General features: G+C 40.2%; 2 protein-coding genes across 3 annotated transcripts; both read left to right on the top strand.

Annotated features, from left to right (window-relative positions):
- The first annotated feature begins 12750 nt into the window (after window positions 1-12750).
- Window positions 12751-21884, top strand: EIF5A2 (eukaryotic translation initiation factor 5A2). 2 transcript variants are annotated; one of them, XM_058188115.1, is made up of 5 exons: window positions 12751-12891; window positions 14818-15007; window positions 16137-16241; window positions 18058-18189; window positions 18907-21884. In XM_058188115.1, exons 2-5 carry the CDS (start codon window positions 14843-14845, stop codon window positions 18964-18966), a joined length of 462 nt encoding a protein of 153 aa, XP_058044098.1. In that variant the 5' UTR covers window positions 12751-12891; window positions 14818-14842; the 3' UTR covers window positions 18967-21884. The 2 variants fall into 2 exon arrangements, with proteins under 2 accessions (XP_058044098.1, XP_058044099.1); XM_058188116.1 differs by lacking the exon at window positions 12751-12891 and adding an exon at window positions 12923-13271.
- Window positions 21885-25023: 3139 nt separating this feature from the next.
- On the top strand, window positions 25024-27328 carry RPL22L1 (ribosomal protein L22 like 1). Its single transcript, XM_058188117.1, has 4 exons — window positions 25024-25079; window positions 25777-25866; window positions 26365-26486; window positions 26999-27328. The coding sequence occupies exons 1-4, from the start codon at window positions 25071-25073 to the stop codon at window positions 27141-27143; spliced, it is 366 nt and encodes a 121-aa protein (XP_058044100.1). The 5' UTR covers window positions 25024-25070; the 3' UTR covers window positions 27144-27328.
- The last annotated feature ends 270 nt before the right edge of the window (window positions 27329-27598 follow it).

Genomic DNA, 27598 nt, shown 5'->3' with positions numbered 1-27598 from the left:
CTGCGCATGTGCAGAGCATAAAAATGGGACGCGATGACATCCGGGCAGTGGGCGGAGCCTCCTGCAGCTGCCGCTACCAGTTCTCCCGAACTGGATAGAATCGGCTGAATAGCACCACTGATGTGGACACCTTGGCAATAACTCATGTCATCATCCTCCTCCTCATCCATCTTGACTATTGCAAGACATTCTAAGGGTAAAGTCTGCTGTGAAGAAGTCTTAGCGTGCAGCAGCCAGAAAGGTAGAGCACAGTATCTGCCACTGCCTTCACTAGCTGCAACTAACCTTCTGGGCCCAGTTCAAAAAGCTGCTTATTGTTTTCAAAAACCTGAATGGTTATATCAGGAACTGCCTAACCCATAATAACTGTGCTTCACCCAGAGGTGGGATTCAGCCGGTTTGGGCGACTGGGTGCTAATTTTAATTCTGGTTTGCTGAACCAGTAGTTGTTGTGGTCCGCCAGAAGCCTGTGGAGCTGGCAACGAAATCGGACAGCAATGAGGCTGAGGTGGGGTCAGGGCCATCGGGGAGTGAGGTGCAGACTCCAGAGCCTCCAGAGACTGATAGAAGTGAGGCAGAGGAACAGGAGGAGCCTGTTCCTAATGCACGCGTGAGAAGAGCTGCCAGAAGGCAAGAGCAGCTCAAGCAAAGAGGATGATTCGGGAGTAGGGCCAAGAGATGATTGGCCCCTCCCATAAGGCTTAAAACAGACCAGCACCGGCATTTGGGCTTTGCCAAAAAACAACGTTGGAAGCTTCGTCTTCTGCTTCGTCTACGTCTTGCATTTATTTTTGTGACTTCTGAACGTTTGCCAAGAAAGGCCTTTGGGAGTTTGCCTAATTGGACCAAGGTTTGCGATAGGACTAAGGAATTTGTTTTGGGAGGAATTTGCTTTAATTTTGTTGAACTACGCTGGGAATGAAGTAATTCTCAGCTGTTCAAATAAAGTTTGTTTGTTTTTTCACTGACTGAGTTTCCTACTACCTACTTGGGCCTGGGTCACAACAATAGTTGCAAGCAGTGGCTGTCCCCCTCACCCCACCCCACCCCTCCCAGTAGTCTCCATGCAGCCCATGAAAGCCTCCGGAGTCTAAGGAGGGTGAAAACGCCCCCCCCCCCATAGTGCAGGAGGCCGAGGAGGGCACGCCCACCATGGCCATGCCCACCCAGCAACCGGGCAGAGAACCGGTTGCTAAAATTTCTGAATCCCACCCCTGGTTTCATCCTGTGAGAGCATCAAAGAATAGCTCAAGGTCTTATCCTTGCAAGAAATGAAAGGAACCTGCACCAAAATGGACTTCTTTTCTATGGTTGCTCCAACACAATGAAATACCCCACAAGAGAAATAAATCTGTCAGCCCTGAAGCCATTTTGGGAGCATCTTCAGGGCTGCCACAGCGAGGGTGGTTGGAGCTGTGGGAACAGGAGCAGGGAGGTAGAGATAGCTGGGGGAATCTGTAGCCAAAATAACATTCTTACCCATGGGAGCCAAGGATGCTCCACCAGGTGTTGGAAAGGGTGGGGGACCAAAGCCCGCTGGAGATGGGACTGTGAGCTGATTAGACTATGTGATGGATATGTGACTTGGGGGCAAGAACTTTGGGTTTTGATTCGGGTAGGGAAAACCTCGGGCCCTTCAGAGTCGGGTTTTCCCCACCTGTGCCAATATGACACTCCTAATAAATTCATATTTTGTGGAAACTCCAGAACTCAGAGTCTTGATTGCCTTGGGTCTGTTACTTTGAACCCTGATACTAACCTCTTCAGTCTTAGTATTCCAAAAATCTTTATAAACATTCTTTTAGAGTCACCTTTGGTTTGACCTGATGAATAACTTATTTTTTCCTTACATTACTCATATTTGGGGTGATGGACTTTCCATTTATATATTGCTTATTTTACATTCTCACTGTTAACCATGCAGCATCAATTGATTTGGGAGGTGCTTAGAAAAGGCAAATAAATGAGTGTAAATATATTTGAAAACAAAGAAGTGGCTGGGAGATGCATTATCAAGGAAGCACTGTAGCTTCCCAAAGAGAATTGCGATTTTAAAAATAAATGCAAGCATGGAACAAAATTCCTATTACAAAAATGTATCTGAATCAGATTAATTTCAGCTCTCGCTCTACATATAAAATAAGTTCAGAAAAAGTCTCCATATGGAACAGCTCTTCAATAGTATTGAGCTGTGTGACAGAGCAACAAATTATAGATAAACTTTAATTCTTTCCACAACCACACAAATATAAACCAAATTAAACTAAAAGATCCATTCTTGATTTGCAATTCTGTTTGAAGAATCATTCTTGCTAGGAGTAAAAAAAAAAAAAGGGACATTCCTTTTTACACTAATAGAAAATAGATTTTAGAACGGGTTGTTCCCCTCTAAACAACCTCTGTGTAAGTAATGTTCAGCTGAACAGAAATGCACAATGTATATAAAGAACAGACTAATATTGATCTTCCCGCAAAAAAATATCCATGCTGTTCATTAAAAAGTAGCACATTGCAAATGGCCATCAATATTTCCTACAACTAGGGATAATGATAAATTTGCCAGACTTTAAATAAAAGCAACAAGCATCCCGAGAGCTAATTCCTTTAGCGCAGGGGTGTCAAACTTGCGTCACCACATGACATATCGGGACTTTTTCCCCCTTTGCAAAATTGGGCAGAGGTGGAGCCAGCACGTGATGCATATGGCCCACGGGCCATGAGTTTAACACTCCTGCTTTAGCGGCTGTAGATCTGGTGTAACTGCAGTTTTTTTTAAAATTTGCATTTATATCCCGCCCTTCTCCGAAGACTCAGGGCAGCTTACACTATGTCAAGCAATAGTCTTCATCCATTTGTATATTATATACAAAGTCAACTTATTGCCCCCAACAATCTAGGTCCTCATTTTACCTACCTTATAAAGGATGGAAGGCTGAGTCAACCTTGGGCCTGGTTGGGCTTGAACCTGCAGTAATTGCAAGCAGCTGCTGTTAATAACAGACTGTCTTACCAGTCTGAGCCACAGAAGCCCTTTGGGTTGGGTTGTTTTAATTTTTTACAATGGAAAGATGCTTTCTTCCCTCCTCCCTGTAACTGAGCCAGGGTGAGACAGACTGGAACTCTTGTTTAGCAAAATCTCCAATCAATGCGTCCCAGATGGTTTAGTCTGCATCTGTCATCACCCACCACCTAAGTTATCTGGGGATGGTGGTACTTCAAAACAGTATTCCTAACCAGGTCCAGCTTTGTTGTTGTTGTTAGTTGTGAAGTCGTGTCCGACCCACCGCGACCCCACGGACAACGTTCTTCCAGGCCTTCCTGTCCTCTACCATCCTCTGGAGTCCATTTAAGCTCACTCCTACTGCTTCAGTGACTCCATCCAGCCACCTCGTTCTCTGCCATCCCCTTTTTCTTTTTCCCTCAATCTTTCCCAGCATTAGGCTCTTCTCCAGTGAGTCCTTCCTTCTCATTAGGTGGCCAAAGAATTTCAGTTTCATCTTCAGGATCTGGCCTTCTAAAGAGCAGTCGGGGTTGATCTTCTCTAGGACTGACTTGCTTGTTCGCCTTGCAGTCCAAGGGACTCGCAGGAGTCTTCTCCAGCACTATAGTTCAAAAGCCTCAATTCTTTGGCGCTCAGCCTTTCTTATGGTACAACTTTCACAGCCATACATTGCAACCAGGAAAACCATAGCCTTGACTATGTCTATGGACTATGACTATGGACTGTGACTAGTCCAGCTTGGTAAAGGTTAAATGGAAAACTGATAAATAATATACTATATATGCACAAAGTCATAATTTTCCCCCCCCCCATCTGAGATCAATTCTGATTAACAAAAGCTCTTTTACTGCTGCATATCTATAGATATTTATTTCCCTATTTCCTCCAGCCTGCTTGTTTTATCATCTGCTCAGCTGCTAAATTAAGGCTATTTCCAGTGGCAGCATCGTAGACGTCTTGAAACCTCAGCCATGTGGGTTCCATGTTGATTCCCCTCTCTCTTCTACCCCAATTAAGACATCCCTGGAGAGAAAGCTACAAAGCACTGTTAAAAAAAAAAAACCTCAGCAACTTTAAATAGGTGAACTTCAACTCCCAGAATTCCCCTGCCAGCATTCTGCCTAAGGAATTCTGGGAACTGAAGTCCACACTGGCTTACAGTTGCCAGGTTTGAAAAAATACTAGATTAGTGGCTACAATATTAGTAGCTTTCACCAGGTCAGGGTTGGTCTAAACTGCAAAGTAGCTGAGATGAGTTTTGCAATTGAAGCATAAGTGAGAACCTAAATCACATGATGCCTGAGTCCTAAGAAGATAGATAGATGCTCATTAAAAGAAAACCTGGTTTAGGCAACAGCAATGGGCCGTTTAAATGTTAAAGTAAAATTGGTTTATTTATCAGACTTAATAGAGCAACTACAGCAGGGAACAAAGGATCACAATGGGAATTTAGCCTCACAAAACTATCCGAAGTTGTGAAGGGCTGTGAATAGGTTTTCCCCTCAGATGCTATTTAGGTGAATTTGCCACAACAATATTCACTATTACCACGCTATTGTTCATAGCCATTTCCATAGCCTGCACTTGAGCCCTGTTACCCAATGGTGATTAAGGCATCTTTATCACAAGACATGCTAAATGGATTTTGCTGCATGCCTGTAAGCACCGTAGCTGTTGACAGAGGGATTTCAATAATGAATTAGAAGGGATCCCTATGAGGGCAGATTGTTGGGGGTCCCATAATGCCATTATGGGAATAAAAGAATGGAAACTGCAGGCAGCCATACTAGTGCCATAGGGGAAAAATACCCTGAAATAACAGTATATTTTATTGTACTAATAGTTACCTAAAGCAATGAGTTCACTTCAGCATTTCTAGACTCATGGGAAATGAAAAAGCTTGTCTGCAAACTTGGAATTACTGAAGGCTGCTTAGTCAAAACTGAATTAGAGTTGAAAGACATCTACTCCAAGCCCTTGCTTAGTACAGGAATAAAAATGAAAACATCTATAGGGTGATTTAACTTCTGCTTCAATACCTTTAGCAAAACAGAGCCTATAAAAAGGATTCTTGGCTGTTTTCTTAACATTCAACTCCAGTTCAGTAGAGCAAGGAGGCACTGTTTATTGTTTGATCACTGATATTTTCTTTAAGAGTCTGCACAAATGGAATTTCAAATAGATAGCCTTTATTATCATTTTTACCGTGGGCATACTAGAACACATTAAAAATGAAATTCTGTTGCCTGCTCTCAAAAGAGTACACACAGATAACACACATATACCAGGGGTGCTATTCAGCAGGTTCTGACAGATTCTGGAGAACCGGAAGTGGAAATTTTGAGTAGTTTGGAGAACCAGCAAATACCACCTCTGGCGGGCCCCAGAGTGGGGTGGGAATGGAGATTTTGCAATATCTTTCCTCCAGGAGTGTGGAGGGAATGGGGATTTTGCAGTATCCTTTCCTTGCCACGCCCACCAAGCCACACCTACCAAGCCACACCATGCCCACCAAGCCACGCCCACATAACCAGGGGTAAAAAAAAAATGAATTCCACCACTGATATATACACATGCTATAGACCAGGAGTCTCCAACCTTGGCAACTTTAAGACTTGTGGACTTCAACTCTGGGAGATGAAGTCCATAAGTCTTAAAAGTTGCCAAGGTTGGAGACCCCTGCTATAGACATACATATATACCTATACCCATACATATACATAGATGCTATCTATATAATCACTGCCCATCTTGGATACAAATCGGAAAGAGGAAACTTGAGCCTTCACAAGATGATTACTATATGGAACAAAACTGCTTCCGATATCACGAAGCCTCCTCCCAGAAGGTTACAAGGAAAACAAGTCGTAAAGAGGATGTGTAATGCCTCAGACAATACTGCGGATGCAGGTCAAGCATCGCTTATATGCTATGTCCTGGATAGATGGAAGTGAACTGCCATTTATCTTCTCTGCCACCCTCGCCACTCTCTGCACCGCCTTCCTGTCTGAAGCAGGGATGCTTCCAAACCAGTCTGTAATGCAACATGATAGGATGTTCTCAATCGTCCCTCTAGAGCAGGGGTGTCAAACTCAAGATTTAAGCACCCCACAGGGATCTCGCCCACAGGGCCAGCCTGGAAATAGCAAAGGACCAGCCCGCGGAGTCTCTGGCAGCCGAAAACGGGATGCGGGGCCCCCCTTATGCCGTTTTGGCTGCAGGGTGCTGCAGGAGGTGTCCGTCCACCCCCACCCCATGGCCACCTCGCAGAGAACTCCAATGCTAATCTGGCCCTTGAAGAAATCCAGTTTGATACCCTTGCTCTATAGAAAGTGATAAGAACAGGGTAAGGAAGATGTGCTCTTCTCATGCAACATAGAAAATGCAGGCGCTGCTCTGCCTGCTGCACCAGCGTCTCGATGTTGGGCGACCAAGCCAGCCAACTCATTAGCTGCACACCCAGAAACTTGATGCTGCTAACCACCTCCACAGATGAATCATTAACACTCAAGAGATGTGTGGCTATGCCTGCCTTTTCTGAAATCGACAATGATCTCTCTCAGGGGTGGTATTCACTTACCTTCGCCACCGGTTTGCAAATGTGAGCACCTTCTGTGCTTGTGCAGAGCATCAAAAATGGAACATGATTATTTCCAGGTGGGTGGGCGGAGCCTCCCGCCGCGGTCGCTACCAGTTCGCCTGAACTGGATCGAACTGGCTGAATACCACTACTGATCTCTTTAGTTTTTCTAGCATTTAAAACAAGGCTGTTTTTATTACACCGGTTCACCAAACCCTCTATCTCCTGGCAGTTAGCACCCTCACTGTTGTCCTGAATAAGGCCTACTGCTGTTGTATCATCTGCATACTTCACAATGTGACAAACCTTGCACAACAGTCTTGGGTCAACAGGGTGAACAACAGCAGACATAGAACACAGCCCTGAGGAGAGCCTGCGCTCAAGAAAATGGTGTTAGGAATATTAGTCCCAACTCGCACATAGTAGGGCCTATCAATAAGAAAATCAAAAATCCCATTGCACAAAGGAGTATCAAAGCCTAAAAATCCAGAGCAAACTCTTATGCTCTGGAAATTCTGATAAACATTTTGAATTGACCACAGTTCAGGAGAAAGGAAACATATAAATTTTGGGCTTTAAAAAAAAAACAGCTTTGTTTAGCTTGTGTGAGACAGATAGGAAAAGTTGCAGCTCTTCTCACTTTTCTATAGCTACCACCTAATTTCTGTGTTTTATTCAACTCTCTCCTGAAACTGCAATAAGATCCAAATGAGAGATGTCTGCTTATTTGATGTCTTCCTGTAACTTCAATGGCTTGCCTAAATTAAACATTCCCTGGCCCTAAGCCATTTGCACACATTCAGCAATAACCATGCATACTTTCAATTCACAGCTTTTCTGTGTTATTTCAAGGCCACCAACCCCACCTGCTGGATAAAATCATGCAATACATATCTCTGATAAGTTTTATTTTTTATTTTATTTATTTATTTATTTGTCAAGCATATATAACAGGTAAAAGTATAAACATAATTTGAATACATGAAAAGAGTAAGATTAAAAGGGCCTCTGGTGGCTCAACAGGCTAATACAGCCTGTTATTAACAGCAACTGCTTGCAATATTGCAAGTTCAAGTCCCACCAGGCCCAAGGTTGACTCAGCCTTCCATCCTTTATAAGGTAGGTAAAATGAGGACCCAGATTGTTGGGGGGCAATAAGTTGACTTTGTATATAGTATACAAAATGGATGAAGACTATTGCCTGACATAGTGTAAGCCGCCCTGAGTCTTTGGAGAAGGGCAGGATATAAATGCAAATAAAATAAATAAATAAAAAAAAAAGGAATATTAGGACAGGGACGGTAGGCACGCTGGTGCACTTATGCATGCCTCTTACAGACCTCTTAGGAATGGGGTGAGGTCAACAGTAGACAGTTTAAGGTTAAAGTTTTGGGGGCTTGGGAAGTAACCACAGACTCAGGTAGCGCATTCCAGGCATTGACCACTGTATTGCTGAAGTCATATTTTCTGCAATCGAGTTTGGAGCGGTTTATCTTGAGTTTGTATCTATTATTTGCTCATGTATTGTTGTGGTTGAATCTGAAGTAGTCATTGACAGGTAGGACGTTGTAGTGCAGATAATTTTATGCACTACACTTAGGTCAGACCTAAGTCAGTGTAGTTCTAAGTTGTCCAAGCCCAAAATTTGAAGTCTGGTGGCATAAATTGTTTTATTGCGGGCAGAGGAATGGAGGACTCTTCTTGTGAAATATCTCTGGACTCTCTCAATTGTATTTATGTCTGATATGCAGTTCAGGTTCCAGGCAGATGAACTGTATTCGAGAATTGGTCTAGTAAATGTTTTGTATGCTCTACTTAGTAGTACAATATTACCAGAGAAGAAGCTACGCAAGATTAGGTTAACAACGCTTAGTGCCTTTTTGGCAATGTTGTTACAGTAGGCTTTGGCACTTAGATCTTTAGAAATGAGTACTCCAAGGTCCTTGACAGAGTGAGGGTCATCTACAAGGTTATGGCCATCTAATTTATATTTTATGTTTTGATTTTGTTTGCCAATTGCAAGGCATTTGGTGGTTGAGATTTGAAGTTGCTGCTTGTTAGACCAATCTGACACAGTCAAGATCTTTTTTAAGGATAGTTGCATTGTCGGTGGTGTTGAATAGTTTAACATCATCAGCGAAGAGAACACAATTGCTTTTAATATGATCACAAAGGTGATTTATGTAAAGTATGAAGAGTGTTGGACCTAAAATACTGCCTTGGGGAACACTACTATTAACATGTACAGGATTTGATAAAGCGCTTCCTATTTTGACCACTTGTATGTTTGACATTTATGTAGGACTCCAGAAATGCCATAGGATTTTAGTTTTAAAAGTAATTTGTCATGTACCACTGAATCAAAAGCTTTACAGAAGTCTATGTAAATTACGTCTATTGCTTTGCCCTAATCAAGATGTGTAGTCCATGTTTTTGCAATGTAGTAGTTGTAGATTACAGGATAATTTTTTTCTGAAACCAAATTGTTTGTTGGAGAATAGGTTGTTTGTCTCTAGGTGAAGGGTAATAGATTGGTTAATGATTGAGTCCATGACTTTGCAGGTGTATTGCAAGGTTTTACTGAACTGATGGCAGGCGGACCAAGGCAGTCATTTAATGGATTCCACTTGATAAAAAGTGGTCACAGAAGAGGCCTAAAGATGGATTGATGACATCAGCAAGCATTGTGGGTCCAATTGACAAAAGAAAGCTCAGAACCACATAGTTTGGAAACATGCGGAAGAGGCCTTCATCCTGCAGTGGATAGACAATGGCTAAAATGATGATGATGATGACATATTTCACATGACTCTCTCTCTGCTAATTTCCAGGTTTATTCTATGTTAATGTAAAATTTAAATACTGTACAGGTACTTACAACAGTACCTTTAGTGACCTGTCAAAGTTATGACACTGAAAAAATTGACTTATGACCATTTTTCACTTATGACCGTTGCAGCATCCATGGTCATGTGATAAAAATCCAGATGCTTGGCAACTGACTCACATTTATGACAGTTGTAGTGTCCCAGGGTCATGTGATCATCTTTTGCAACCTTTTGACAAGCAAAGTCAATGGGGAAACCAGATTCACTTAACCAATGCAGCAAGAAGTCGTAATATGGGGCAAAACTCACTTAACGAATTTCTCACTTAGCAACATAAATGTTGAATTTATTGTTAAACATAAACAGGTCCTCAAAGTTCTGGTGGTTGCACTATCCCTGCGATCACAAGATGTGATTTGGGATCTTGACAATCAACTCTCACAATAGTTACAGCACACCATGGTGATGTATTGCAATTTGCAAGTTTTCTTACCAGCAGGAAATGTTGCATGTTATTTCTGTAAGTATGCCCTCTTCTCCCTGCATTCATGTGGTGTGGCACTCGCCTTCTCCTGGCCTTCCTGTTTTTGAGGACAGCCTATACCAGGCCTAGCCCCCATCCTCCCACTTAGCACTTTTGTGTTCCTTACTCACTGTTTCCTAAGATCCCACACATCTTGGGTTTATGACAGCAACTGGGACTGCCAGGATTGTCATCAGTAAGCAACCTGGCCACATGACATTAGGCTTCACAACTACATCAGTTGACAGCAATCTCAATCTTTTGCCTTTGTGACCTGGGAGTTACCTATATTTAATATGAGACCAGAAAACCATCTGTTTGAAATGCTTTAATTTGTATTCTCTCATTGAACAGTGAACAAGATTAATTAATTTCTAAAGAGTTTCCTCCAACTCTGTTTTCACCTTTCTTAAGAGCTTCCACCAAATTGAACCAACCAAGAATGCAGGGTGGTACTCCATTAAGGTAAACTGGCTTTGAAACTCCATTTTCCTTCTGAAATACATTCTGGACTTTGTAAAACTTTTGGGATTCCTTGTAATACTTCTAATATCAATATGCTATCTTGGACTTTAGCATTCAAATAGAATGTTGCCTGTACCTGCCACATAACACCCCAAACATAACAATTGTTAAGAAAGACAAAAAAGTCAACATAGTGGACCTAGCAGAACCTGGAGACAGCAGAAGAGAAAGAACAAAATACAAACTAATGCAAAAAGAAAGAGAATGACTATGGCAAAAGAAAGCAGTAGTAGTACCAATAGTAATAGTGTTGGAAGTTAAAACCCACCCCTCTTCTAGAAAAATGAAATATTTTAGGATACACTAAAAAGGCAGAATATTTCCCCCTAAAAGGAAGGCAGAAACTCATTCCCCCCCACCTTTGTCAATGGGCCATTAAGGCCTCAGCATCCCATCTACAACACGAAGGACCCATCTAGCAACAGAAACTCCCCATGTGGCACCTGGGAAGATTACATCAGCCAGCAAGGCTAGCTATGACCTCTGACAGCAACCAATCAGGATACTTTTCCTGTGCCCGAGGAAGTTCAAAGCCAGAGAGGGTATAAAACTAGTGATGTGTTGCTCCCAGTTCTGTCTGGTTCTATAGAACCAGTAGAACTGGTAATAAAGCTGGTAGGAGGCTCCGCCCACCTGCCCTGACATCAACAAGGGGCTTCTGCTATTGCACAGAAGTACACACACTCCCGTTGCAAACCGGTAGTAAAGGTAAGTAGAACCCACTCCTATATAAAACCCAGGGACTCTCAGCACCTCTTCCCTTTTCTGCTCAAACCATGGGATCCTGTCCACCATTAAACCATCTTTCCAAGCAGTCTCCATATTTCCAGTGTCTTTTCCCCCACTTGGAACTGAACCCAGAAGGACAATGTAATTCCAAAACGTTTGGAGCGCCACTTGAACTCCATCAGCATTGAGAAAATAACCATCAATTGCAAAAGGCAGCTTTATTCAGAACTTACATCCTGTGACAATATCTTTTAACACCATCCAACTTCCACATCTCCCTCTCCCACATCCTTGGGAACAACTTGATAGGTAGACAAAAATGCCAGATTGAGTCTGAGCATCTGGCTGACTGTGCAACAAACCATAATATGTAATATCTAGTCCTGCCTTAGGCATGAAAACAGGCTGGGCAATTATGGGCCAATTACACTCTCTCAGACCAATTCACCTCACCGGATTGTTATGTGGAAAACAAGAGGAAGGAATATTAGGTATGTTCATTGTCTCAAGTTAATTGTAAAAATAATAAAGGTGAGATAAAAAAACCTAAATAAATATATAAACGAAAATAAACCTTTTCTTTCTAGCTTACAGTGGTATTCTAAGGGGGGGGAAAGTGAGCCTTCATTTTAATTTCCCATTTTTAAAATCCCTCATGCAGTTTGACCGACTTCCCCTTCCTACACCAATAAAAGGCTTGGATTTAGACCCGAAATCCCTCCATCCAAGTCCACAAATCCAACCAGGCCGTTCAAGGTTTTTGGGGGAGAGAGAGAGCGCGCAATCTCTTGAACTTTAAAACCTGCTGACTTCAATAGTCTTTCATCACTTTTTCTATTAGCTAATGGAAGCCCTGATGGACAATTCTATACAGCGCACCTGGCAGATACATTTCGCTACACGTCTTAGTACTACTAATTGTATCGGTCTCGGAGGCCCCGCCATTCATTAGAATTTTTTTTTTTAATTGGCCAAGTGTGATTGGACACACAAGGAATTTGTCTTGGTGCATATGCTCTCAGTGTACATAAAAGAAAAGATACGTTCATCAAGGTACAACATTTACAACACAATTGATAGTCAATATATCAATATAAATCATAAGGATTGCCAGCAACAAGTTACAGTCATACAGTCATAAGTGGAAAGAGATTGGTGATGGGAACGATGAGAAGATTAATAGTAGTGCAGATTCAGTAAATAGTCTGACAGTGTTGAGGGAATTATTTGTATAGCAGAGTGATGGCCTTACGCTTCCCACTCAACGCCTGAAAGAAACCATTTCACCTGCGCCGCTTTCCTTACAAGGAGCACGTGCTTTGACAAGTCCACGCTAGTTTCAAGCATATGGGCGCGGACTAATGACGTTAACAAGATGCAGGCATAATTTAAACTAGGGAAACGTGAGACAGACAAGCGATAGAAAGTGGAAGAGGTCCCGGGCTCACTAAGGTAGGCGGGGCCATTATTAAACGCAGCCAATGGCGAGGGATGCTTGTGGGGGGGATAGGCGGGGCTGAGGGCTTCCGGACAGCGGAAGAAACGTGCCGCACACGCCCTTTGCGTCCCCCTTTTTTTCCGCAGCTTGTCTTCCCTCACTCCCCCTCCGGTCATCCCACGCGCCTTCCCGCTTCCCTTTCCGGCGGCGGCTGTGCGCATGTGCGTTGCTGCGACGCTCCGTCAGTCTTTTCCTGCGCCGCGTGAGGTAAGTGCTTGGCCTGACGCGGGCCGGCGGGCGCGTGTGCGGCATCTCCCGTCTTCCGCCCGACCTTTGGCGGGGAGGCTCGGTGGCCCTTCACGGGCGCCGGACACTTCCTTGGCGGCTCGGAGCCCAGCCATGGCGGGGAACGAGGGGCCAGAAAACGAAGCCCGGAGGAGGCCCTCCGGCTTTCTTTCGCGTGATGAAGGCGTTGCCGACGGGATTTCCCTCACCCGAGCGGCGCCTTCACCGAGTGCCCAGAGATTCTCCTCTTCCCGAGGCTTCTTTCTTTTTTCTCTCGCTCGGGAAAGGAACGGAGAGGCGGCTGCCTTTCGTATCCCTGCCCCCACTCCACCTTCCCGAGCTGCCCACGTGGCTCCACCCAGGTAGGTAGCTCGTTATCGCTGGCGAGGATGAATGACTCCGCCCGCCGAGAAAAGTCCTCGTGGATCTCGACAGGGTCGGGGCCTTCTCTGCCCTCCAACCTCATTCGCTCTTTCCTTTCCTGGGAAGGCTGCAACCTCCATTAAGCCTTCCCCACGCTTTCAACAAACCAAAAAAAGCGCCTTTTTTAAGTGGACTCCGGTCGCCTTCGGCCTTGGGAGTCGATAGAAAGGGCGGTCTGATAACTGCTGAGTCGTCAATGTCCGTCCGTCGGTCCCCTCCCCTCATTCATCACGATAATCCTTTAAAACGCTGGTACATAAATGCGGAGTGGTTGACCTTTCAAGAGAGCCTTAGGAGTATCATTTCTCTTGCTGAAGAAACTGCAATTCAGGAATTTGTCCGGCATATAACGAGGGTGTGCCCAAATCCCTGTTAGAAATTTGCAAGTTGTCCTGAGGGCAAGTGGGTCACACCTTGTTGGCCTTCCCAGAATTTCAGGTTTGGTGGTAATAAATCCTCCCTAAATGCAAAGGTTTTGCTTATCTCCTTAAGTTCTCTGGGCATTTTTAATATTCTCTTCCAACAAGAGGCTTTCTCTTAGAAACTGAGTAGGTAGGCTGAATACGAAGACACAAAAAAGGAGGGAGGCGTTTGCCATATGTGGAGGACAAGCAGGCAAGAATGATTGCTGCCAAAATGCAGTCTCTTTTTCCTCTGGCTGCAGCTGCTGCCGCCGCCTTCTTTACACGTTCATAGTGGAACACACCCTTGTAGTTTCTATAATGGTGATGAATCATGTTTCTTTGTGATAGTTGTAATGACAGATCTGTTTAAGCTACTGAAAACTGAATTGCAGTGCGTTCAACACTACTGTCATGGCCAGACTTCAATAAAAACCATTGCTGTAATTGTAACATGGTCTGGTTTAGCCATCATTATTAACTGAAATAAGCATGGTGCTATTAGTTTTCCAACTGCTTGACTCCTTCCACTATTCTCAAGCTTTTTAAATGTGGATTGTGAATATCTGACATAAAATAGTTTTACTTGTTTCTTAATTATATAGATGGCTCCTGGAGGATATAATCTGAATAAAGCAATTTGGAAAGATACCCCAACACTCTTATAAATCATTGTTACCAATCCTATCACTCAAACTCCACCTGAGGGTTGGAAAGCTTTATGTTATCCTAACTATTATATAACCATGACTTTGGTACCCCACTGGGATTTCAAACTAATTAAAAATATTCATAACTTTTTTCTGTAGTTTCCCCTTTTCTTCCCCCTCATTTAGATAATGTATATTAAGCTCCTTTATCTAAATGGTGAGGAATTGGATGTGTCTAGAGAATAGTATACTACTGAGCTTAAAAGTTTGTGAAACAGTAGTTGAGACTAGCTAACATCTATAAAGAAAGAGGAATAAACCCTACTTATTCTTTGGTGCAGAACAGTATGTAGATACTGCATTTGGTTAAAGCATCAATAGCAAGTTTGATCATATCTATGAAAAAGCTGAGAACTGTCTCTTGGAAATTACAGTATTTTCTAGAATTCATTTTGTACTATGGCGGATGAAGTTGACTTCACCACTGGAGATGCTGGTGCTTCTGCCACTTACCCAATGCAGTGTTCTGCACTCCGTAAGAATGGCTTTGTGGTGCTGAAGGGACGTCCCTGCAAGATTGTGGAAATGTCAACTTCCAAAACTGGCAAACATGGTCATGCCAAGGTAATCTCGGAGTATAATTTACCTCTTTTACTGCTTTGAAGCACAAGTAGTGTTTTAGGAATATTAACAATTTGCCATTATTTCATTTTTGCTTAAACTGCATTTGTAGTTGGTTGTCCTTACAAATTGATTCAATCATCAAATAAAATTGCATACTATCTTGTTTCTCCAAATAGAACATATTTAAAGTGAACGAATTCCAAAATGGCACATTGGATTAATGCAAGCATTGTGCTCTAATTCTGCATAATATTTTTTTCCAGCCAGTTCTCCATGGTCTGTTACTTTCTAAGTGGTTTGGGATTAGAACCTTCAGAATTGCTAGCCTACGTGGCCTTTTTTGTCCCTTGTTATAATTGAACTTACATGCCAATAAATGAAGGGGAAAATCTATTTGCGCAAGAAGTGAAAGGATGGAGGAAATCCAGATGCCAATGTGTAGCATGTTTTCTACAAATTAGTCTAAGATTCTAAACATATCTGGAGTGAATTAATGAATCTAATTTTACGTCAGTTTCATAAAGAATGTAGAAGTAGCTTAACTGAATTTTACCTTTGAAATTTGCAGAATGCATTACATTCTAAAAGTTAGGAAGTTGCCTTATATGTAAATCTGCTTGTGATATAGTCTTCTGATAGATTGCACCTTAGCAAAATTGTTTGTAGCTAAAAGCTGGAGAGTTGATACTTAAATTAAAAATTAATATTGGGAACTTGCTTCCCTACAAATTACCCCACTTATTCTGTTTCCTAAGGCCCTGTAATGAATTTGCATTTAAATACTTGATGAACCTTAGGCATTATCTTATATACAATACTTTAATACAGCTATTTTGTATAATGCAAACATTTTTGAGCCTTTGGGAAAACATATAAAATATACATAATACAAAACATTCAGTTTATGACATTTTAATCAATGATAACATTAGAAATGAAACAGGTTTTCAAAAATGTTACATATTCAGAATACTGCAGAATCTATATTGAAACATCTTCATAGCTAGTTTTTTTCCTCTCAACTTTTTTAAAGAGATGTTATGTGGGAAGATCTGAATAAATATGAGAAAATGTGAAATACAATATTCTTGGTAGCCTAATTACATAATTATGAATGTTTTCTAAATAGGTTCATTTAGTTGGTATTGATGTGTTCACTGGCAAAAAGTATGAAGATATATGCCCTTCCACTCACAATATGGATGTTCCAAATATCAAGAGGAATGATTATCAGGTAAGTATTTCTCTGAATCTAGGCTTTCCTTGGATTTGCTGTCTAGATGTATATAAAATGGAAACCTCACTTTGGGGAACCGGGTCTAAATTGAGATGGGGGACCCTATGGACCTCCTTATACTTAAGCTACCCAATTGTCCCTTTGTGGTACTGAAATTGATTCATGGATTTGCAACGGTTTATTCTTAATGTTTATTCACAGTTTAATATTGTGTAGTATCAATTCCAGGTAGTCTTAGGACCACAATTGAGCCTAACATTACTGTTATTGAGACATTTGTTAAGTGAGTTTTGCCCCATTTTACGACCTTTCTTGCCACAGTTAAGTGAATCACTGCAGTTGTTAAGTTACTAACCTGGTTATTAAATTATTCTGGCTACCCCATTGACTTTACATTACCTGCAATGGTTATAAATATGAACCAAGTTGCCAAGCATCTGAATTTTGATTGCATGATCATGGGGTTGCTGCAAAAGTCGTAACTCTGAAAAATGATCATAAGTCACTTTTTTCAGTAATATTGTATCTTTGAACAGTCACTAAACGAACTGTTGTAAGTCAAGGACTACCTGTAGCTATTACAGGTTCCTAAAAGGTCTCATTATAGTTGTTGCCATACAATATTCTGGATTGTATAATTCCTATGTTACTAGAAAGAACATACAGGTAGCCCTCAACTTATGACCATAATTGAGCCCAAAATTTACGTTGCTAAGTGAGACATTTGTTAAGTGAATTTTGTCCCATTTTACAACCTTTCGCGCCATGGTTGTTGAATCACTTTAGTTGTGAAGTCAGTAACAGGGTTTAGTGAATCTGGCTTCCCCATTGACTTTGCTTGTCAGATAGTTACAAAAAGAGATCACATAACCTCAGGACACTGCAATCATCATTAATAGGAGGCAGTTGCCAAGTGTCTGAATTTTGATCACATAACCATGGGGATGCTGCAATGGTTGTAAATGTGAAAATGATCATAAGTCACTTTTTTGGTGCCATTGTAACTTTGAATAGCCACTAAATGAATTGTCGAGAACTACCTGTACATAGGAAGCAGTAGTAATCAAGTGGCTTGCCTCTTGCTCGGTCCCAGCTGATTATAAGCATTTCATTTCTTTTCAGTCTCCAGTTATCATTAAATAATAAAGCTATGTTACATTACCTATGGTGTGATACTACCGCATTGTCCTTTGTATATATTGTAAATGTGTACAAAACCTCCTGTTTCAGCCAGATTGGTATTTTTGGGAGGAGAAGTTGAATATTCCTAAATTCTTAATTGTGGAATGGTATTACGCATGTTAGAATATTGCAAAATGGTACCAAGATTCCAAAAAATCTAAAACTTTTGGAGACATTTTGGTTTTGAATTAACATTAATAGTTTTAAAAAAAGAACAGTAAAGAATATATTCCTTTTGTCTTCCCACTTCTTATAAAGTCTTCTGAAAATTTTTTTCTGAAACCTATGATTAGCTGATGTGATAAAATAGAAATCATATTGTAGTTCTTTAAAACAGGGGTCTCCAAAACTGGCTGAGAAATTCTGGGAGTTGAAGTCCACAAGTCTTAAAGTTACCAAGGTTGGGGACCCCTGCTTTAAAATATACGGCTTAAAAATTAGTTTGAGAAATGGCAACATTGAGAAATACATTGTGAAGATGTTTTAACTTCACAGGTCATTCTGATAACTTCAGGATAGGCATTCTCAAAAAGAACAACAGACAAGTTTTATTTTCAAAGTGGTGGTTCTATCATTCCCCATTTTAATGAAGAATGTAATTGAATAAAATACTTTATACCATATATTCCAGCTAATCTGTATACAGGATGGCTACCTTTCTTTGCTGACAGAAAGTGGAGAAGTTCGAGAAGATCTAAAAGTCCCAGAAGGTGAATTGGGCAAAGAAATAGAGGGAAAATACAATGCAGGAGAAGATTTCCAGGTAAGGATTTCCATTTTACTCTTTTGATAATGACATCAACTACTGTAGGGATGTTTCTTATATCTTTTCCTTCATGAATAACTGTTTTTTTCCCCTGTAAAGCAAAGGAAGTGCTTTCTATCTAGAATCCAAGTCTAGAATCCAAATCCATCTTCCCACAAGGTGACTCTGGGCAGTTAACAAGTTATAAAACAAGTAAAAATAATTAAAACATTAAAAACCCACAGATTAAAACATTGTTTCAATTGTCAAAAATATTGTTAGTTTTGAATTAGGAGTGTTTCTGTCTTTGCATTCATGTTCTAAGTGGAAGTCACCATTGTACGCTCTATCCTTTACAATGAACATGAATTTTAACTTTAGTTAGGAATACTTCAAATATCGTATTGTCTTTCCACATTATTTTCATAATCCATGATTTAGAAAACATCCCAATGCAATTAATGAACAAAGCAAAATTAGCTGGATTCACATCTATAAAATCATAAACCCTGGTTTAAGCTTCTCTGCATAGATTCATATACAATATTCCATAAATAAGTAAACCACATTTTGCTTAGTGTGCTCCTAGTTTTTCTTATATTTATGGGAAATGAATTTGTTGCAGGAATAGTAATTTCAAAACTAATAATGTAGCAAACTACAAGATGTGTTAATTGAAAAGATAATATAATGGAATTGTAGAACCTAACAAAGTTCTTTTTTTCTTTTCTGTAGGTGTCAGTCATGTCTGCAATGAGTGAAGAATGTGCTGTAGCCATAAAACCTTGCAAATAGGACCACCTGGATCAAACAGTTGCTAAAGTACCAGCAACTGCAAATCTTGTATTTTAGTTCTGATTATCACCAAAGCTATAACCTTCACTAGCAACCTCGTGTCTTTGTTTGAAAATAGTGCTGACTGATGTTGCAAGCAGTTTGGCAATATTAAGATTGCTGAAGTTCAAGTGCTTACAGGAATGGCAAGGCAGTCAAAAACTGTCATTTTAGATCATGAGGTATTCAAAAGTAGTATGCTTTGCTCAAATGAGACTGTATAGCAGTGCCAATACCAAGGTAGTACTCAGTTTGAGTTTACGTACATTTTAAAGAAACGAAAGTAACTTTGTTTTACAATCTTAAACATGGTAAAATGTGGCTTGCACTGAACTGTGAAGTCTAATTGAGCTAGAGACAACGGAACTCATGTGATCAAAATGCCAGTGCTGATTGGCTGTGTACAGCAAACTAGCTTTGCTGTCTTGCTCTTAATTGGTCACAATTTGCTGTGATGTAAACATCCAGAAATTCTGGATGCTTTCATACTCTGGTTAATAGTGCACAAATGTTGGAGCAGGGTAGAGAGGAGGAGATTCACTAGAGGCCTTTGTTTTCAATGTAGAGTTCAACCACTTCCAGTTTTAAACAAGGCAATGCCTCAAGAGTTAACAGTATTTGATTTGGCTTTTAACTTTTTTTTAGGTTTATGGCAGAAGTAAACTTTTTTTTTAGGAATTGAAGCAAACCTGTACCTATCAATGGCCTGAAGGCTAAATTTCAACCCTGTGTCACTGAACAGAATTTGAGCCATGGATTATCTTGTAGAGTTTATAACGAACTATGATAGCGCAACTCTGTCAAACACATGAACCTCTGGACTATAATAGAACTGTTCTGATTCAAAACCTACTTGAGAAGGATTGGTTATACTGCATAGGTAAATGCCTAACTACTAATCAACCTATTATCCATGTGATCTTTGCTTGCAAGGTCATGTTTCAGCTTGATTAGCATTTGGGGAGAACCTAATCACTTAAATTTGCCTTATACTTTGGTAGCAAATGACTAACTTGAACTAGTGACTAGATTCTTAAAACATGCTTAGTTCATTGGCAGTTTTTTTTGGGGGGGGGTAGTAAATAGGATTTTGAGCTTAAGTTAATAGAATTGCCCTTAAGCGGTAAAGCTAGAGTAGAGGGGGAAAGAAACTGCATCTGGATCTTTATAAGCTCTAGATTTAACTAAGCAAGTATCTATGCAGAACAGGGGCACAATACAACTTAATTTGGCAATAAACACTTGAAAAAAAGCACAGTCTTGTTATAATGATAAATAACTACATGTTTCAAGATCTAGGGCTACTAGGAAGCTGAAGGATTCTAGCTTATTGTCAAAAGTTTAATCATGTGAGTGTTCCTTAATACTGTATTGTCAATATCCATACCAGGAATGGAAGTCACAGTTTGAAATGTGGACTCCCATTTGCTAGTATCATTTGTGATGATCATTTGTCCAACAGTTATCTATTGTGCCTGAGCAGCTGAGAATACTGAGGTCATAATATTTAAGGAGTCCTGCTAATATCTCCCTAGTGATGTCATTTTTTAGGAATTTATTACCAGAAATACCCACTCCTGAAAGTGGTACTTAGACTTCAGATTAATTCCTAGCAGTCTGAAACCACAAGTCAGGAAAAAAATACAATGTCTATTAGGAAGATCTTATGTAGGGCACCAGTAAAACTACAGTATTTCCAACAAGCTAATAGCAAAGCCATTTTTCTTGTAGAGGTTAATTGTCTACAAACCCACTAAGTTTACAGTAAACTTTGCTATTGAAACAATGCTATATATATATTTCAGGTTCTTTGAGCTATTTCAGGGCCATCATGTTCCTACTAATCCATGTTTAGATTGTTTTTTACTTTTTAGCTGAAACCAATCACATTTAATTTTCAAGAGCAGGGTCAAAATCTTACAAGCTGAGGGCCAAAATGAAGTCTGAAATAGTCCTGTTGTCAGTAGTCCTGTTGTCTGTTATGATCTAAGCTATTTGCTTGGGGTCCATTATCTTTTGTTCATCGGACTGCGATTTTTTTTCCCTTAGATGTTAGCGATTCTTTTGTTAAAACCCCAATTTACCTCTTGATGTCTTTGTTGTCTTGCATCTGTGCGCAACGAAACCACTGCTAGTTGAGCCATGACTTGAGTATATTCTTCTCAGGGCTGCTCTTGTGAAGATGTGAAAGAGCTTAAGTTGATTATTTTAACAAAGCTGCTTAAAAGTTGTAACAGGGTTTTGTATTGCATAAATTTATAGCATGCCTAGGACACAAGTAAAATTTAGTATATTGAATTAGTCTAAAGGAGTCAAACATTGTGATCCATCTACCCTGTAGGTCAGGTGACATGTTTGACAACAGTAAGCTTTAAATGTTGGAATGCTGACTATGTCTGGGAATTTAATGGAATAAGCTGTGTTAAATTTTTGTGTGTGTATAAAGAGCAAGATTCTTGTCTGTTACTATCAAAAATTTTCACAGTATAATTGGAGACATTGATCTTTGTGGTGTTTAGATTGTGGTACCGTACTTGTAGAATTCTGGGCTTTCACATTCAGTGACTGTTACATTAAAAAAGTCATTGTTTTGAGTTAAATGTGCGTGGGGGGGGGATGGTTTTGTATTTGCCACAATAGGAAGCTCCCATAAGTATGCAATTATACCTACTGGCAAGTAATGTATGCAAAGTTCATTATATGAGTGCCCTTGACTTTAAAAGCAAAACTTGAAAGGTTTGTACTTTTTCTGCATTTCTGTAATAGTGAAGTGTTCATATGTTTAAGAGTTCTTGGCTTTTATTGACTTGTTTTAACAAAATGTTTGAATTATTATTTGAGTCACAGTAACAAAAAATAAAGTTTAAACTTAAAGGCTATTTTTATTGTCACTTCTATATTTCCTGTTCACCATAGATAACGTCTTCTCCAGCAAATTGAGAAAGAGACTTTCATTTTATAGCACTACTTCATAACACTTTAGCAATTGGTTCTGTGCTATAGTTCTATTATTTAACATCAATGATCTCCATGCGTAGGTTTTAAGGAAAAATACTGCTGGGAGAATAACACAGTTGGAAGGAACCTCAGAGGTCTTTTAGTCCAACCCACTACTCAGCCAGGAAACTTGGTACCCCATTGCACACAAATGGTTGTCCAATCTCTTAGAAACTTCCAGCGTTGGAGCATTCATAACTTCTGGATACTAGTTGTTCTACTGATTAATTATTCTAACCTTCAGGAAAGTTTTCCTTAGTTCTAAGTTGCTTCTCTCCTTGATTAGTTTCCATCCATTGCTTCTTGTCTTGCCTTCAGGTACTTTGGAAAATAGGCTGACCCTGTTATTTGGGGCACCCCCTGAGATATTGGAACACTGCTAGCATGTCACCTCTAGTCCTTTTCATTAAACTAGACATACCCAATTCCAGCAACCGTTTTTAGGAGCTTGTAGAACTGTGGAGATGTACATATTTGTGCATCTTCATATGCCTACAAATCTTGAAGGGGGTATCTTGTCCTGTTGCTCTCTGCTTGAAAATATGTTTCTTGATTGCTAGTTGAAGGCAATATAAGAAAGATGAAGAAGGGAAAACTGAGCAGGCCTTTGTGCCTGGCTTACATGACAATGTCAAATTAACTTAGAATCGAATTGCCTGATTCTGGTTAGCACTGTAACAAGTAATCAGTAGACTCAGGCCCATAGAAGCTGATGCTGTGTTCCATTTCTATTTTTTCATAACTTACAGAGACAAAAAACAGGAAAGTTTCTTATCAAACCTTAAGGCCAAATAGAATTAAGAGGAAATGACCATTATTATGCCGTATACATACAGCAGCCTTTCTACATTTGCTGTGGGACTAGCAGATTTGACTATACCATTTCAAACAAATGGTTGTCCAGTATCTTAAAAACTTCCAGATGAAAGTTTTTCACAAGTTCTGGTGACAAGTTGTTCCCCTAATTAACTGTTCTAAGGAAATTTCTCCTTAGTTCTAGGTTGCTTCCCTCCTTGATTAGTTTCCATCCATTGCTTCTTGTCCTCCCCTCGGAGGCTTTCCAGAATAGCTTCTTTGTGGCAGCCCCTTAGATATTGAAACATTGCTATCATGTCACCCCTACTCCTTTTCATTAAACTCAATGCCTGCAACCATTCTCCATAAGTTTTAGCCTCCAGTCCCCTAATCGTCTTTGTTGCTTTTTTCTCTGCAGTCCAGAGTCTCAACATCTTTTTTTTATAATATGGCAAAACTGGATGCAGTATTCCAGGTGTGGTCTTAACCAAGGTGTGGAACTGGAAACCAGTCGTCCTAGAATACTCTCAAACCATTATGTACAGGGGAAAAAATGACTGGAGTTAAGAGTGCAATCAGAAGGACGTTTGGGAACCATTTATTTATGTTTGTCAACAAATACAAGAAAACAACAGAGTAGACAGACAAGGACACATGAAAAAATTTTGGCACACAAAAAAAAGGATTTAAATTGGCAAAGCATAGCCATAAACACATAGAATGATTTTATTTTTATTTATTTATTTATTTGTCAAACCCAACAGTATATATAAGCATGAAATAACCATACAAATTGGATACAACCAAAGGGAACATTAGGACAGGAACGGTAGGCACGCTGGTGCTCTTATGCATGCCCCTTACAGACCTCTTAGTAATAGGGTGAGGTCAATAGTAGACAGTTTTTGGTTAAAGCTTTGGGGATTTGGGGAAGAGACCACAGAGTCAGGTAGTGCATTCCAGGCATTAATTACTCTGTTACTGAAGTCATATTTTCTATAATCAAGATTGGAGTGGTTCACATTAAGTTTAAATCTATTGTGTGCTCGTGTATTGTTGCGATTGAAGCTGAAGTAGTCTTCAACAGGAAGGACATTGTAGCAGATGATTTTATGAGTTAGACTCAGCTCATGCTGAAGGCGGCGTAGTTCTAAATTTTCTAAACCCAGGATTTCAAGTCTGGTGGCATAAGGTATTTTGTTGTGATCAGAGGAGTGGAGAACTCTTCTTGTAAAATATTTCTGGACACGTTCAATTGTATTAATGTCCGAAATGAGGTGTGGGTTCCAGACAGGCGAGCTGTATTCGAGAATTGGTCTAGCAAATGTTTTGTATGCTCTGGTTAGTAGTGTAATCTTTCTGGAGAAGCAGCTACGCAAGATTAATTTTACAACTCTTAAAGCCTTTTTGGTGATGTAGTTGCAGTGGGTTTTGGCACTTAGATCGTTTGATATGAAAACTCCAAGGTCTTTGACGGGGTGAGGGTCATCAACAAGGTAATTTCCATGGAGCTTGTATTTAGTGTTCTGATTCTTTTTTCCAATGTGTAAGACAGAGCATTTGCTGGTTGAGATTTGGAGTTGCTAAATTTTTGACCATTCTGACACAAAGTCAAGGTCTTTTTGAAGGGTAGCCGCATTGTTGGTAGTGTTAAATAGTTTAACTTCATCGGTGAAGAGAACACAATTACTTAAAATATGATCACAGAGGTCGTTAATATATAATATGAATATTATATATTAATATTAACATAATAATATTAATAATATTAATATAGAATGATTAAATATTAATACAGAATGATTAAATATAATTGTGAACAGTAGGACAGGGACGGTAGGCACGCTGGTGGGCTGATGCACACCTCCTTACCATCACCTCCAAATTACCAGCCTTAGCCTTAGAACAGGGGTCTCCAACCCTGGCAACTTTAAGCTTGGAAGACTCCAACTCCCAGAATTCTGGGAGTTGAAGTCCTCCAGGCTTAAAGTTGCTAAGGTTGGAGACCACTGCCTTAGAAGCCCGGAAGCTGCAGTCCCAACGCACGTGAACGGAGCTGTACCTCTTACCCGGCATGCCTTGCATCTCACTGAATCAGAAACGCCCCAAACCGGAATCATAGGGAGCAGCGCTTCCTAGAGGCGCCTACTACTTTACAGTAGCTTTCGGGCGCGAGCGGTACGCCTTACGTAGATTGCGTCATAGGCGGATCACTATAAAAGAGGGCCGAGCGGAGCTCTTCGCCCTTTTCGGCATCCGGAGACTTTGGCGACATGGTGCAGGTGAGCGGGATTCGTGCGCGCGCATGCGCTATCAGCGGTTGACGAGGCTAAGCGGGTGCGGATTGTTTCAAGGGAAGGGAAGGAGCCGAAACCTTGTGAGGTGGCTGTGGCCTCGGTTCTTTGGTTGGGAGCTGCTGGGGAGAAGCCGCTGCGAGGCTGCACTGGCAAGAGTGGACGGTTAAGCTCTCTGCGAGGGTTGCCTTGCGAAAGACCCTGCCAGCTCTTCTTGGAGGGAGACCAGCTTAGCCAATGATGAAATAAGCATCTATGGATTAATAATGAAGACCTAAATTGCTTTTGGGAGTGGGAGGAATATCCTCATGACTATAGATCAGGGGTTTCCAACCTTGGTGACTTTAAGACTTGTGGACTTCAACTCCCAAAATTCCTCAGCCAGCAAAGCTGGCTGAGGAATTCTGGGAGTTGAAGTCCACAAGTCTTAAAGTCACCAAGGTTGGAGACCCCTTAAGGTAGATAGGCTTCTATTCCCAGAATTCCCCTGCAAGCCATAGATAGCGATGAAACAAAACCTGTGACAACTCCATTGTGGGTTTGATTTTCAGTGCATTGCAATCCAGCCCATTGCAGTATATGCCAGAATAGGGAAGGCTCTGCTACGGAATATTTAAATCTTGAAATTGTCCAAATAACAATAGCAGAACGTTAACCTGAAGGGTGTGTTTGGGTTTCTTTTTAGCAAAAAGACAAACTGAAAAAAACAACTTGCAAGTATAACCTTGATCTCACCCATCCTGTGGAAGATGGCATATTTGACTCAGGAAACTTTGTAAGTAACTTTTAATTCTTACCCATCTAAGGAGCTATAGAGTAGAAGAGTGGCGAAGCTTAAGCGTTAAGGAAGATGGAAAATTCTCATCATTGTAATTTCTTTTTAGAGAAAAATTAGGCATGTATACCATAGCTAATTTCAGGCAAAAAAACTTGGAGAGTAATTTTGTCTGAGAAATCCTTCCCTGAAAAAGTAACTAATTTTAATAATGCCTTTTATTAAATGTATTCATCTAGTTTAGTCCCTTAGCTACCAGATATATTGCATAGGTGTATAATTTAATATCAGAAAGCTTGCATATAGATACAGTACGTATTGTGTTTGCTAAGTTTCTTGGGTGGAATTAATTTTAATATGCTTCATGGGGAGGTACTTATATGGTATAATTATATTCAGTGAATGTAATAACAAATGTTGCCTGGCTAGGGTTCCTTCCCTAGACCCATACCTAGGGCACCATTCCCTAGTGTTCTTTTGTTTTTTGTTTTTAATTAGGAACAGTTCTTGAATGAGAGAATTAAAGTCAATGGAAAAACAGGAAACCTGGGAAATGTAGTTCACATTGAACGCTTTAAAAATAAGATCACAGTAACGTCAGAAAAGCAGTTCTCAAAAAGGTTGGTTTCCTTTTAATTTTGTATTAAAAGAACATTTTCTTTAGCTCCTTGCACCATTGTTAATAATTTTAAATATTTAAATATTGTAAAATATATTGCATTAGATGGCAAGTTTAATGGAAATTCCCTGTAAAAATTGAACTTGCCATTTCACCATATTGCCACATAAGATCCTTACCACTGGAGTCATGTTCTTTTGTTGGGAGTAGGTGGTGAGTGTAGGGAGAAAATATAAACATATGATAGCATTGCAGTTCTTCATATTGTTCCCATCCACCCCCACGACAATCTTGCAAGATTAGAAGTAGATAAGGGCTAGAGATGATAGAGGTGTATGGATTACAGTTGAATTCAGTTTCTTAGCCTTCCAGTTTGACTTGATTGAAGTAAACTCAACATATGACTGCTAAAGTTACTTTTTCAGAATTCTTGTCTTCTACTTTTTTTTTCTTTAATTAGTAGACTCTCAAATGAAATACTGAACCTAAATCATTTTCTTCATATGGTTAAAGGTACCTTAAATATCTCACGAAGAAGTACCTCAAGAAGCACAATCTTCGTGACTGGTTGCGAGTGGTAGCGTCTGACAAGGAGACCTATGAGCTGCGTTATTTCCAGATCAGTCATGATGATGAAGGGTCTGAAGCTGAGGAGTAATGAGTTTTTAAATGGAGCATCATGTTCCTAAATGAACAGAGTATATACACAATCAACTATTTATGAGCATGCATTAATTTATTACCAAACATCTTGTGTGCTATTTTAAATCTCCTGTCATCTCTGAGATATATTTTAAAAGTGTCATTAAATGGCTATTCTGAGATAAATTTTGTTTTACGTTTGGGGCTGAGTTGCGTGTGTTTCATTGAAGTTATCTGCAAAATCTTGTTTTTGAACTATATAATACGAACATTCAATAATATGTATGATGGACTATTTTCTAATTAAACCCCCAAGTAAAACTGCCAATATTCATTTTTTAGGAGATACTGTCTGAGAATGTCATTTTAATGACGAAGGATTTGTGGAGGCCATCAGTCCACGACCTTTCCGGCTTGGCAGTGGGGGAAGGGGTTGGTTCTGCATGAGTGACAGGCACGCAAAGCTCCATG

Source organism: Ahaetulla prasina, chromosome 6 (assembly GCF_028640845.1).
Source record: "Ahaetulla prasina isolate Xishuangbanna chromosome 6, ASM2864084v1, whole genome shotgun sequence".
Lineage (NCBI taxonomy): Eukaryota > Metazoa > Chordata > Lepidosauria > Squamata > Colubridae > Ahaetulla > Ahaetulla prasina.
The sequence above is the reverse complement of the archived record's forward strand: the minus strand, read 5'-3'. Positions and strand labels throughout refer to the sequence as shown.

Bases quoted from the DNA above. Each gene is read 5' to 3' on its own strand.
- RPL22L1 (XM_058188117.1), top strand. The intron at 25,867-26,364 runs GTAAGTAACTTT...GTTTTTAATTAG, and splicing joins TATTTGACTCAGGAAACTTT to GAACAGTTCTTGAATGAGAG. The intron at 26,487-26,998 runs GTTGGTTTCCTT...ATATGGTTAAAG, and splicing joins GAAAAGCAGTTCTCAAAAAG to GTACCTTAAATATCTCACGA.
- EIF5A2 (XM_058188115.1), top strand. From the start codon at position 14,843: ATGGCGGATGAAGTTGACTTCACCACTGGAGATGCTGGTGCTTCTGCC. The intron at 15,008-16,136 runs GTAATCTCGGAG...TTTTCTAAATAG, and splicing joins GCAAACATGGTCATGCCAAG to GTTCATTTAGTTGGTATTGA. The intron at 18,190-18,906 runs GTAAGGATTTCC...TCTTTTCTGTAG, and splicing joins ATGCAGGAGAAGATTTCCAG to GTGTCAGTCATGTCTGCAAT.